The sequence below is a fragment of the Hyperolius riggenbachi genome, chromosome 10 (genome assembly GCF_040937935.1).
Source record: "Hyperolius riggenbachi isolate aHypRig1 chromosome 10, aHypRig1.pri, whole genome shotgun sequence".
In the NCBI taxonomy this organism is placed as follows: Eukaryota; Metazoa; Chordata; class Amphibia; order Anura; family Hyperoliidae; genus Hyperolius; species Hyperolius riggenbachi.
The window spans coordinates 273167556-273181756 of record NC_090655.1 but is presented as its reverse complement, the minus strand read 5'-3'; the positions used below and the strand labels follow the sequence as shown (position 1 = coordinate 273181756).

General features: G+C 46.0%; 1 protein-coding gene across 1 annotated transcript in view; it reads left to right on the top strand.

Moving 5' to 3' along the window:
- Positions 1-13537, top strand: part of LOC137537206 (zinc finger protein 91-like) — a 69785-nt gene extending 56248 nt beyond the window's left edge. The window contains exon 8 of the mRNA XM_068259312.1: positions 10860-13537. Coding sequence (XP_068115413.1) covers positions 10860-12571 — 1712 coding nt within the window. The 3' untranslated portion in view covers positions 12572-13537. The remainder of the gene's footprint in view (positions 1-10859) is intronic.
- Positions 13538-14201: the final 664 nt, after the last annotated feature.

The window sequence follows — 14201 nt, the reverse complement described above, 5'->3', positions numbered from 1 at the left end:
CACACATCCAGAAACACTGAGGTATAAAACATCAGCAGCTTATTCATGTTATAGAATCCTATAGAACAGCTGGGAGGAATTTCTTGTGTTTGGCTTTGTTGGTGTCGCCAGATACCCAACAGAGACTCCGACCAGGAGGGAGTGACACCCTCATAGCTGCAATAACCATCAGTGTGTACAGATCGCTGCACAAATCACTAGAGCTGCCCAAAACAGACTCTGATCAGGAGGGAGAGAGACCCTCATAGCTGCAATAACCAGCAGTGTGTACAGATCGCTGCACAAATCACTAGAGCTGCCCAACAGAGACTCTGACCAGGAGGGAGTGACACCCTCATAGCTGCAATAACCAGCAGTGTGTACAGATCGCTGCACAAATCACTAGAGCTGCCCAACAGAGACTCTGACCAGGAGGGAGTGACACCCTCATAGCTGCAATAACCAGCAGTGTGTACAGATCGCTGCACACATCACTAGAGCTTCCCAACAGAGACTCTGACCAGGAGGGAGTGACACCCTCATAGCTGCAATAACCAGCAGTGTGTACAGATCACTGCACAAATCACTAGAGCTGCCCAAAACAGACTCTGATCAGGAGGGAGAGAGACCCTCATAGCTGCAATAACCAGCAGTGTGTACAGATCGCTGCACAAATCACTAGAGCTGCCCAACAGAGACTCTGACCAGGAGGGAGTGACACCCTCATAGCTGCAATAACCAGCAGTGTGTACAGATCGCTGCACAAATCACTAGAGCTGCCCAACAGAGACTCTGACCAGGAGGGAGTGACACCCTCATAGCTGCAATAACCAGCAGTGTGTACAGATCGCTGCACACATCACTAGAGCTTCCCAACAGAGACTCTGACCAGGAGGGAGTGACACCCTCATAGCTGCAATAACCAGCAATGTGTACAGATCACTGCACAAATCACTAGAGCTGCCCAAAACAGACTCTGATCAGGAGGGAGAGAGACCCTCATAGCTGCAATAACCAGCAGTGTGTACAGATCACTGCACAAATCACTAGAGCTGCCCAACATAGACTCTGACCAGGAGGGAGTGACACCCTCATAGCTGCAATAACCAGCAGTGTGTACAGATCGCTGCACAAATCACTAGAGCTGCCCAACACAGACTCTGACCAGGAGGGAGAGAGACCCTCATAGCTGCAATAACCAGCAGTGTGTACAGATCACTGCACAGATCACTAGAGCTGCCCAACATAGACTCTGACCAGGAGGGAGAGAGACCCTCATAGCTGCAATAACCAGCAGTGTGTACAGATTGCTGCACAAACCACTAGAGCTGCCCAACAGAGACTCTGACCAGGAGGGAGTGACACCCTCATAGCTGCAATAACCAGCAGTGTGTACAGATTGCTGCACAAATCACTAGAGCTGCCCAATGGAGACTCTGACCAGGAGGGAGTGACACCCTCATAGCTGCAATAACCAGCAGTGTGTACAGATCACTGCACAAATCACTAGAGCTGCCCAACAGAGACACTGACCAGGAGGGAGAGAGACCCTCAAAGCTGCAATAACCAGCAGTGTGTACAGATCGCTGCACAAATCACTAGAGCTGCCCAACAGAGACTCTGACCAGGAGGGAGAGAGACCCTCAAAGCTGCAATAACCAGCAGTGTGTACAGATCACTGCACAGATCACTAGAGCTGCCCAACAGAGACTTTGGCCAGGAGGGAGTGACACCCTCATAGCTGCAATAACCAGCAGTGTGTACAGATCACTGCACAAATCACTAGAGCTGCCCAACAGAGACTCTGACCAGGAAGGAGTGACACCCTCAGAGCTGCAATAACCTGCAGTGTGTACAGATTGCTGCACAAATCACTAGAGATGCCCAACAGAGACTCTGACCTGGAGAGAGTGACACCCTTATAGCTGCAATAACCAGCAGTGTGTACAGATCGCTGCACAAATCACTAGAGCCGCCCAACAGAGACTCTGACCAGGAGGGAGAGAGACCCTCAAAGCTGCAATAACCAGCAGTGTGTACAGATCACTGCACAGATCACTAGAGCTGCCCAACAGAGACTTTGGCCAGGAGGGAGTGACACCCTCATAGCTGCAATAACCAGCAGTGTGTACAGATCACTGCACAAATCACTAGAGCTGCCCAACAGAGACTCTGACCAGGAAGGAGTGACACCCTCAGAGCTGCAATAACCTGCAGTGTGTACAGATCGCTGCACAAATCACTAGAGCTGCCCAACAGAGACTCTGACCAGGAGGGAGTGACACCCTCATAGCTGCAATAACCAGCAGTGTGTACAGATCACTGCACAAATCACTAGAGCTGCCCAACAGAGACTCTGACCAGGAGGGAGTGAGACCCTCATAGCTGCAATAACCAGCAGTGTGTACAGATCGCTGCACAAATCACTAGAGCTGCCCAACAGAGACTTTGGCCAGGAGGGAGTGACACCCTCATAGCTGCAATAACCAGCAGTGTGTACAGATCACTGCACAAATCACTAGAGCTTCCCAACAGAGACTCTGACCAGGAGGGAGTGACACCCTCATAGCTGCAATAACCAGCAGTGTGTACAGATCGCTGCACAAATCACTAGAGCTGCCCAACAGAGACTCTGACCAGGAGGGAGTGACACCCTCATAGCTGCAATAACCAGCAGTGTGTACAGATCGCTGCACAAATCACTAGAGCTGCCCAACAGAGACTCTGACCAGGAGGGAGTGACACCCTCATAGCTGCAATAACCAGCAGTGTGTACAGATCGCTGCACACATCACTAGAGCTTCCCAACAGAGACTCTGACCAGGAGGGAGTGACACCCTCATAGCTGCAATAACCAGCAGTGTGTACAGATCACTGCACAAATCACTAGAGCTGCCCAAAACAGACTCTGATCAGGAGGGAGAGAGACCCTCATAGCTGCAATAACCAGCAGTGTGTACAGATCACTGCACAGATCACTAGAGCTGCCCAACATAGACTCTGACCAGGAGGGAGTGACACCCTCATAGCTGCAATAACCAGCAGTGTGTACAGATCGCTGCACAAATCACTAGAGCTGCCCAACACAGACTCTGACCAGGAGGGAGAGAGACCCTCATAGCTGCAATAACCAGCAGTGTGTACAGATCACTGCACAGATCACTAGAGCTGCCCAACATAGACTCTGACCAGGAGGGAGAGAGACCCTCATAGCTGCAATAACCAGCAGTGTGTACAGATTGCTGCACAAACCACTAGAGCTGCCCAACAGAGACTCTGACCAGGAGGGAGTGACACCCTCATAGCTGCAATAACCAGCAGTGTGTACAGATTGCTGCACAAATCACTAGAGCTGCCCAATGGAGACTCTGACCAGGAGGGAGTGACACCCTCATAGCTGCAATAACCAGCAGTGTGTACAGATCACTGCACAAATCACTAGAGCTGCCCAACAGAGACACTGACCAGGAGGGAGAGAGACCCTCAAAGCTGCAATAACCAGCAGTGTGTACAGATCGCTGCACAAATCACTAGAGCCGCCCAACAGAGACTCTGACCAGGAGGGAGAGAGACCCTCAAAGCTGCAATAACCAGCAGTGTGTACAGATCACTGCACAGATCACTAGAGCTGCCCAACAGAGACTTTGGCCAGGAGGGAGTGACACCCTCATAGCTGCAATAACCAGCAGTGTGTACAGATCACTGCACAAATCACTAGAGCTGCCCAACAGAGACTCTGACCAGGAAGGAGTGACACCCTCAGAGCTGCAATAACCTGCAGTGTGTACAGATTGCTGCACAAATCACTAGAGATGCCCAACAGAGACTCTGACCTGGAGAGAGTGACACCCTCATAGCTGCAATAACCAGCAGTGTGTACAGATCGCTGCACAAATCACTAGAGCCGCCCAACAGAGACTCTGACCAGGAGGGAGAGAGACCCTCAAAGCTGCAATAACCAGCAGTGTGTACAGATCACTGCACAGATCACTAGAGCTGCCCAACAGAGACTTTGGCCAGGAGGGAGTGACACCCTCATAGCTGCAATAACCAGCAGTGTGTACAGATCACTGCACAAATCACTAGAGCTGCCCAACAGAGACTCTGACCAGGAAGGAGTGACACCCTCAGAGCTGCAATAACCTGCAGTGTGTACAGATCGCTGCACAAATCACTAGAGCTGCCCAACAGAGACTCTGACCAGGAGGGAGTGACACCCTCATAGCTGCAATAACCAGCAGTGTGTACAGATCACTGCACAAATCACTAGAGCTGCCCAACAGAGACTCTGACCAGGAGGGAGTGAGACCCTCATAGCTGCAATAACCAGCAGTGTGTACAGATCGCTGCACAAATCACTAGAGCTGCCCAACAGAGACTTTGGCCAGGAGGGAGTGACACCCTCATAGCTGCAATAACCAGCAGTGTGTACAGATCACTGCACAAATCACTAGAGCTTCCCAACAGAGACTCTGACCAGGAGGGAGTGACACCCTCATAGCTGCAATAACCAACAGTGTGTACAGATCACTGCACAAATCACTAGAGCTGCCCAACAGAGACTCTGACCAGGAGGGAGTGACACCCTCATAGCTGCAATAACCAGCAGTGTGTACAGATCACTGCAGAAATCACTAGAGCTGCCCAACAGAGACTCTGACCAGGAGGAGTGACACCCTCATAGCTGCAATAACCAGCAGTGTGTACAGATCGCTGCACACATCACTAGAGCTGCCCAACAGAGACTCTGACCAGGAGAGAGTGACACCCTCATAGCTGCAATAACCAGCAGTGTGTACAGATCGCTACACAAATCACTAGAGCTGCCCAACAGAGACACTGACCAGGAGGGAGTGACACCATCATAGCTGCAATAACCAGCAGTGTGTACAGATCGCTGCACAAATCACTAGAGCTGCCCAACAGAGACTCTGACCAGGAGGGAGTGACACCCACATAGCTGCAATAACCAGCAGTGTGTACAGATCGCTGCACAAATCACTAGAGCTGCCCAACAGAGACTCTGACCAGGAGGGAGTGACACCCTCATAGCTGCAATAACCAGCAGTGTGTACAGATCGCTGCACAAATCACTAGAGCTGCCCAACAGAGACTCTGACCAGGAGGGAGTGACACCCTCATAGCTGCAATAACCAGCCGTGTGTACAGATCGCTGCACAGATCACTAGAGCTGCCCAACAGAGACTCTGACCAGGAGGAGTGACACCCTCATAGCTGCAATAACCAGCAGTGTGTACAGATCGCTGCACAAATCACTAGAGCTGCCCAACAGAGACTATGACCAGGAGGGAGGGACACCCTCATAGCTGCAATAACCAGCAGTGTGTACAGATTGCTGCACAAATCATTAGAGCTTCCCAACAGAGACTCTGACCAGGAGGGAGTGACACCCTCATAGCTGCAATAACCAGCAGTGTGTACAGATCGCTGCACAAATCACTAGAGCTGCCCAACAGAGACTCTGACCAGGAGGGAGTGACACCCTCATAGCTGCAATATCCAGCAGTGTGTACAGATCGCTGCACAAATCACTAGAGCTGCCCAATGAATTGCTATCCTCTTCAGGATGAGGCAAACTTACAGTATATACAGCCTGATATTAGCCAGTGGATGCAGCTGTAGCTGATCTTGATTGGTCCGGTTCCAGTCTAGAGAAATATGACAAGCACACGTGTCTGAGTTTGGGAAAATGATCATGCTGTTCAGGACAATTATTATAATTATTTTTCCTTGTTGAACGTGATAGATGGATGTCTTTTTTTTCAACCAAACATAACTATGTAACTACGTGAGTTGCATCGCTTTACATTTATCTTTATTAAATCTCCCCTCTGTCAGTCCATATGGCCACACTATAGAGATGCTGCTGTAATATGTCACTGTCCTGCTTAGTGTTAATAAATCTGCATCATTGTGTATCCTCTGCAGAGATGGGAAACACTTCTCTGTATTCCATCTGCTGGATCATTAATAAATAGACTGAACCTTCTGCAGTTCTCTGTCAGACTGATAACAGGTGATGGGCAGTGACATGCTGATAACTCTGAGATGGTGCAACATGTATGCTAATGATATGCAAAGTTATGCAGCTGCTGCATCCGGTCCATTTCCGAACTGCATAAACTTGATATCAACTTGGAATTATCAGCAGCTCACTGACCGTCCCTAATGATATACTGTCTGTAAGTATATACCATTGGCACTATGGCTCTAGAGGGAGGATGGACAATATTTAGGTCAGTGATGGTCTGTCTAGGAGAACTCATGGAGAAGCATGTGATCAGTTTGGTCATGTGATAGAGATGTAATTCTCTGATGGTCAGGATCATGTGCTAAAGCAGGATGTGCTCACAGCAAATCAGAGCTTTGCAAATCTGTCAGCTGATCACATAAATCACATAAATCACATGAGTTCTCCTAGACATGACATCACTAATCTGGATCACCCCCGCTTTTGCAGAGAGATGGCGTGCTCTGGCTGGAGGTTCAGCAATACATTATTCGGAAAGGAAAGAGGATGGTCGGCACTGCTGTACAACTTCCTTTATTTGGCAATGTGCAGACAAGTAGGCTGTGTCTTCAGCTACATGACAGGAGAGTTCTCCCATAGCCTCACCAATACACATCCTGCTGCTGGGGGGCGCTATAGGTGTGGGGCCTCTACATGCTGCTGCTGTGCTTTACACAATGTCGGCGTATTGGTTTTGTCTTATAGTTATAATAGGACGTCTCTGATTCCCCAGCACATTAATTGCAGCTCTCATCACGTGGTTTATGTCATTCCATGTTCTGCTTGTTGTGTGCAGTATGTGGGGGGCAAGACTGGGCCTCTCAGGATAAGGATTGCTGAACATTTCAGGGGAGCTTCTACGACTCCTGGGAATATAATGTATGGAAACACTTTGCTGAAGGCCATAGAGCTGATATTAGGTCTTATGGAAAGGTATAGAGGAAAGGATTCCTCCTATATGTGGGAGGGGTTATAAAGGTGTATGTATTTCCTGTGGGAGGGGCTATGATGGTTTATGTATTTCCTGTGGGAGGGGTTATAAACATGGATGTATTTCCTGTTTGTACACATCAGTGTCAGGCTATGACTAAACACACCTCGCTGTGAGAGACGCGTCAGACATTTCTGTCTGTCCTGCTTCGGCCATTTAATAAAGAGAGGAGTTTTATTGGAGCCATCAATGTGTTGTGGATTTGCTTCTACAGTTTGTGCGGATTACAAAGAGGAAGAGCCATTGTGGTGAATGGGGCAGGAGGTACTACATTGCTTTACACAGATGTTGCTAGGCTACCAGCTGTCACCAAGGTGGGTCAAGTTAACTAGCTAAGTTATCTGGCTTAACTAGTCAACAGTATGTTATATATTTAAGGTGTAAAAAAACAAGACAAATCCATGAGGTCATTAAAGGGAACCTTAAATTGGAACTTAAACCCTGGATTGTACTTCATCCCAATCAGTAGCTGATGCCCCCTTTCCCACAGAAATCTTTACCTTTTCTCATATAGACCATTAGGGGGGGTCTGTATGGCTGATATTGTGGTGAAACCCCTCCCACAGTGTGATGTCATGACCATGGTTCTGATAGTTTGCTGTCTGTGAACCTTGGTGCATTCTGGGAAATAACGGCTTTTCCAACTGCCCAGCAAGCAGTATCTCCCTCTCTGCATAGAACTCTCAGTAACGAACATTCCGTACAGATCACCTGGCAGAAATAAAGATGTCACCACCAGTGATACATTGCAGAATGTAAATCAGGGAGAGGAAAGATTTTACAATGGGCAAACACTGACTATGTATAAAGGAACATTGTAATAATGAAGCAATTTTATGCATTGTTATTTTCACTGCAGTTCCCCTTGAAATGACGTGACAGGATGAGATAGGTGTGTGTGTGTGTGTGTGTGTGTGTGTGTGTGTGTGTGTGTGTGTGTGTGTGTGTGTGTGTGTGTGTGTACAGTGTTGTGTGTGTGTGTTTGTGTGTGTACAGTGTGTGTGTGTATGTACAGTGTCGTGTGTGTGTGTGTACAGTGTGTCTGTGTATGTGTGTGTGTACAGTGTGTCTGTGTGTGTGTGTGTGTGTCGTATACAGTGTGTGTGTGTGTACAGTGTGTGTGTGTGTACAGTGTGTGTGTGTATGTACAGTGTCGTGTGTGTGTGTGTGTGTGTGTATGTACAGTGTGTGTGTGTGTGTGTGTGTGTGTGTGTGTGTGTGTGTGTACAGTGTGTGTGTGTACAGTGTGTGTGCGTATACAGTGTGTGTGTGTGTGTGTGTGTGTGTGTACAGTGTCATGTGTGTGTGTGTGTGTGTGTATGTACAGTGTGTGTGTGTATGTACAGTGTGTGTGTGTGTGTGTACAGTGTGTGTGTGTGTGTACAGTGTGTGTACAGTGTGTGTACAGTGTGTGTGTGTGTGTGTACAGTGTGTGTGTACAGTGTGTGTGTGTGTGTGTGTGTGTGTGTGTGTGTGTGTGTGTGTACAGTGTGCGGGAGTGTGTACAGTGTGTGTGTGTGTGTACAGTGTGTGTGTGTGTATGTACTGTGTGTGTGTGTGTGTATGTACTGTGTGTGTGTGTGTGTGTGTACAGTGTGATGTGTGTGTGTACAGTGTGGTGTGTGTGTACAGTGTGGTGTGTGTGTGTGTGTGTGTGTGTGTGTGTGTGTGTGTGTGTGTGTGTACAGTATGATGTGTGTGTGTGTACTGTGTGTGTGTGTACTGTGTGTGTGTGTGTGTGTGTGTGTACAGTGTGTGTGTGTGTATGTGTATGTGCAGTGTGTGTGTGTGTGTGTGTGTGTGTGTGTGTACACAGTGTCGTGTGTGTGTATATGTGCAGTGTGTATGTACAGTGTGATGTGTGTACAGTGTGATGTGTGTGTATGTACAGTGTGATGTGTGTACAGTGTGATATGTGTGTATGTACAGTGTGTGTGTATGTACAGTGTGTGTGTGTGTGTGTGTGTGTGTGTGTGTACAGTGTGATATGTGTGTATGTACAGTGTGTGTGTACAGTGTGTGTGTGTGTGTGTGTATGTACAGTGTGTGTGTGTATGTACAGTGTGTGTATGTACAGTGTGTGGTGTACAGTGCCAAGCACACAAATTGCTATGCTGTGTTGCTTTTCTTCCTTCTCTGCCTGAAGACGTTAAAGACAACCATCAGAGAAATAATTCTATGGGAAATGTACCCAGAGATGAAATATGGAGGCATGGACATGATAGAAATAGTAGCCTGTTTCCCCTTCATGTGAATGCAAGGTGTAGCAGCAGGTTGTGGGAGTGGCCATGTTGCATAGTGCAGTGGAAGTTGTCATTACATCCTGCTATGTGCAGAGAAGTGGAGCACTACTTGTGAAGGGGTAATTATGTCTTTGCTTGCATATTATGATACCCTGTGGAGCGATGGTGGTTTAGAAGCTATACAGAGAATAGATCAGCAGTGCTGTCATAAGAGAGCAGTGTGTGACAGGAAGACGGCAGTGAGGAGGCGGAGTGAGCTGGAGGCTACATTTCTCCCATAAGGCAGTGCCGTGCCATGGCAGTCCTTCCAACAGGGGGCGTGGCTTAACCTCATTTTCAGCCAACAACAGCGAGGCGGGGAGAAAAGTAACCTTTTATATGCTAATTACTGTAGAAAATCCTTTTTTTACACCTTTTGACAGCTTTATATACCTTGACTGTAAAGTCTCTGCAATATTCAGCAGTGATACTGGCAGTTTTTCTCCATTCAGGACCCAGCTGGATTGTAGCATTCCACATTGATAAGGAATTACATACAGCCATAAAATACGTTCCTGGCAGAGGGCTGAGCTTCTGAGGGCAGGGGATAGATAAAAAGGTCAATAATTCATATATTTTAGCACTCTGAGACACGGGATAGGCTGTTTTATTAACCTCACCTGAGACAAAACAATACATCTACTTCTTTTAAGTTATTGTACCTAGCATAGAACTGTGGGATATCTAAAAGTCATATTAGGATTAGGAGGATAGATACACTTGTTTTTCGCATCAGTTTATGTTCAATTATGTTTCACTTTATAGAAATAAGGCATCACTAGTACTGCCTCTTCTCTTTACGATATTTGGTCCCTATTTCCACCCCTAGAGGGTAGTGCTTCCAGCATTTTTTGTATGACACAAACTTCGGGGACCCTCGTGCATTGAGCTTTGCTGGAGTATTACACATGTCAGTGCCCTCTAGTGGTGGAAATGGGGAGCAATCCTCCTAAGAGAAGAAGCAGCAGCTCTGATTTTACATATAGACATTCATGTGGTCACCAGGCCTTACTGACTACATGTATCTGTCTTCCTTGCTACACCCTTACCATAAAACACACTGCTGACTATTCCAGCCAGATTCTCTGCTCTGCATGGCCTGACCTATATTCATCATGGGATATTATGTTAGTGGCTTGTATAATTAGCTGCTGCAGCAGGACTTGTAATTCCATTAGGAATAGCGGCCGTGTTGTTTGGCCTCGCTCTCCCTGACCTCCCCACACTGTAATCTTGGATTGCAGGTTACTATTACAGTAAAGCACTTTCTCCAACTAGAGCAGATATAGCCCCGCCCCCTTGTCATAGCCTCCGAAGAAGCGCTTGTGTGTGAAACTGCCGTCAGGCTCCCAGCAACCAGCACCCACCATTATCCACCCCCGCACCGGTACGTGTTTAGTCTCTTCTTATGGACTGTGAGGTGATGATGTAACACACAGCCTACTTGTCTGCACATTGCCAAATAAAGGAAGTTGTACAGCAGTGCCGACCATCCTCTTTCCTTTCATCCCTAGTGATAATTGTTCCTCCCCTCAGAATTCTCTAACAGGAAGTGATGATGTTTCTCTATTTGCAGGGTGGAGTCCCAGCATCAGGAACCTCTCAGAGACTCGTCTCTCTGTATCCACAGACTGTACAACGGATGATGATGTCACCGGACAAGAGTCTCCTGCAGATATTCTGGTTACACCAAATATTCCCCCAGACTCCTCTCACCTGTCTAACCCTGAGGGGCCTCATACCCAGCACAGCTCTCCCCCTGCTGGAGGGTCTTATTCCTGTTCCACATGTGGGAAAAGTTACAAAAGGAAATCCTATCTTCTCAGACATGAGAGATCTCACACTGGTATGAACCCCTATTCATGTTCTGAGTGTGGGAAATGTTTTAGGCGTAAAGTAAATTTTCACAAACATGAAAGATCTCACACTAGTGAGAAACCCTATTCATGTGCTGAGTGTGGGAAATGTTTTGGGTGTAAATCACAGCTTCTCAATCATGAGAGAGCTCACACTGGTGAGAAGCCCTATTCATGTGCTGAGTGTGGGAAATGTTTTACTCAGAAATCAAATCTTTTCGCACATGAAAGATTTCACACTGGTGCAAAGCCCTATTCATGTGCTGAGTGTAGGAAATGTTTTGGTTGTAAATCACAGCTTCTCAGCCATGAGAGAACTCACACTGGTGAGAAGCCCTATTCATGTGCTGAGTGTGGGAAATGTTTTACTCAGAAATCAAATCTTTTCACACATGAGAGATTTCACACTGGTGCGAAGCCCTATTCATGTGCTGAGTGTGGGAAAAGTTTTGTTCACAAATCAGGTCTTGTCAAACATGAGCGATCTCATACTGGTGAGAAGCTCTATTCATGTGCTGAGTGTGGGAAATGTTTTAGTAATAAATCACATCTTGTTAGTCATGAGAGATCTCATACTGGTGAGAAGCCCTATTCATGTGCTGAGTGTGGGAAATGTTTTGCTCAGAAATCAAATCTTTTCACACATGAGAGATTTCACACTGGTGTAAAGCCCTATTCATGTGCTGAGTGTGGGAAATGTTTTGCTCACAAATCAGGGCTTGTCAAACATGAGAGATCTCATAGTGGTGTGAAGCCCTTTTCATGTGCTGAGTGTGGGAAATGTTTTAGTAGTAAATCACATCTTGTCAGTCACGAGAGATCTCATACTGGTGAGAAGCCCTACTCATGTGCTGAATGTGGGAAATGTTTTGCTGATAAATCAAATCTTGTGCAACATGGGAAATCTCACACTGGTGTGAAACCCTATTCGTGTTCTGAGTGTGGGAAATGTTTTGGGCATAAAGTAAATCTTCACATACACAAAAGAACTCATACTGGTGAAAAGCCCTATGCATGTGCTGAGTGTGGGAAATGTTTTGCACACAAATCACATAAGGTCAATCATGAGAGATCTCACACTGATGTGAAACCATATTCATGTTCTGAGTGTGGGAAATGTTTTGGGTTTAAATCACAGCTTGTCAGTCATGAGAGATCTCACACTGGTGAGAAGGCATATTCATGTGCTGACTGTGGGAAATGTTATGGTTTTAAATCACAGCTCGTCAATCACGCGAGATCTCATACTGGTGAGAAGCCCTATTCATGTGCTGAGTGTGGGAAATGCTTTAGGAGTAAATCACATCTTGTCAGTCACGAGAGATCTCACACTGGTGAGAAGCCCTATACATGTGCTGAGTGTGGGAAATGTTTTGGTAGTAAATCATACCTTGTTGTACATGAAAGATCTCATATTGGTGAGAAGCCCTAAGCATGCTGACTGGGGGAAATATTTTAGGGGTAAATCACACTGGGCTATAAGTGTTTTTTTTACAAAGTTCTCTTATTTCTTGCAATGTGCACAAGGAAGTATATTTACACAGAATCCTGAGGCCTCTTTCCTGCGACTCTAAAGTATTAAATTCCCTGAGCTGAGGTGACATAATGAGGTAGACACGGGTATAAATAGTACCCAGCCTAAGCTGTGTTTTTACCATTGTAATGCCGGTACACACAATACAATTTCCCTTCAGATAGATGGGTCGAATAGATAATTTCCAACAGATCCGATCTGATTTCCGATTTTCTGATCGAGCGATCAGAAAATCGATAAGAATCGATAAGAAAAATGATTGGAGATCTGATCGGACCTGTTGGAAAATATTTATTCTGCCCATCTATCTAAAGAGAAATTGTATAGCGGACCTGAACTCAGAACTTCCTCTCTGCTCTATATACAACATCATAAAACAAACAAAAAACATTTCTTTACTACACCTGATACAAATCCTAAAATAAATCTTCACTCTTTCTACTTCCTGATTCATGGAAGCAGACATATTGTTATTCTTCTGTGCTTTCAAATGAGCTTATCTGCCATCTGTGCCATAGGCAGTCTTGTGGCACAAGGGAGAGATCAGATTACAACTTGTGATTAGACACAAATGAGGGGAATTAAGCAGGCTAAACTCTCTAAATACATACAGGGTGCATTTCTCTATGTTTTACTTCAGTCCTGTGCAAGAGTTCAGGTCCACTTTAAGGGTTAATAAATCAGCTGCTTTATCTGTGGAAATGAGTCAGTATCTGCAGTCTAATGCAGCCATGGTTCTCTTGAAGAGTACATAAAAGCCAAAACACTTCTATCTGGATAAGCAAACACTCCTAGCAACAAGAGAATGCTGAAAGATAAGTATTTGTTTTTCTTTGGAGCTGAATAAACCAGATTTTTGTGTCACTGTGGCTGCTGTTTATAATTCAGAATGTAACTTGCTAAAATGGAAATAAGAATGTGAGTTTCCAAGTAAGTTCTATATAATATTATTTACCTGCTGTGAGCTGCAGATGTGGGGATATTAGAAGCTCCCATTCATCCAGACTGAACTGAGGAAAGGAGATTTCCCTCTCTCTGTATCTCTGTGTCTTTGTTTTATACAGTATTCAGGAAACATGAAAAGATTTGAGCTGAATGTATAAAGTCCAGTAAGATAAGAAGAGAGGGAATTATCTTCCAGCAATGTTAAGGTGCGTACACACGTCTGATTGTATGCGCGATTGTCGTTCAGACCGGATGTTTGAACGACGTTCAGATTCCTTGTACACACAGACAACAAAACATTTGAAATGCTAATTACAGCTAATTTCAATGTCGTTAGACTGGTCTATGGACTGGACAGAACAATGGACGATATCAAAAGACTGATCAGACGACTGTTGTTTGAATGTATATTAGTGTCAAAGTAATAGACTTTCAAACAACAAGTCATTTGCACACATGTATGGACCTAACCATCGTTTGAACGACAGTTAGGGCTCTTTTCCACTATGAAATGCGATCGCGATTCCGATCGCAATCGCGTTTCAATTTCCACCATGCGATTGAGCTACTATACTCATTATAG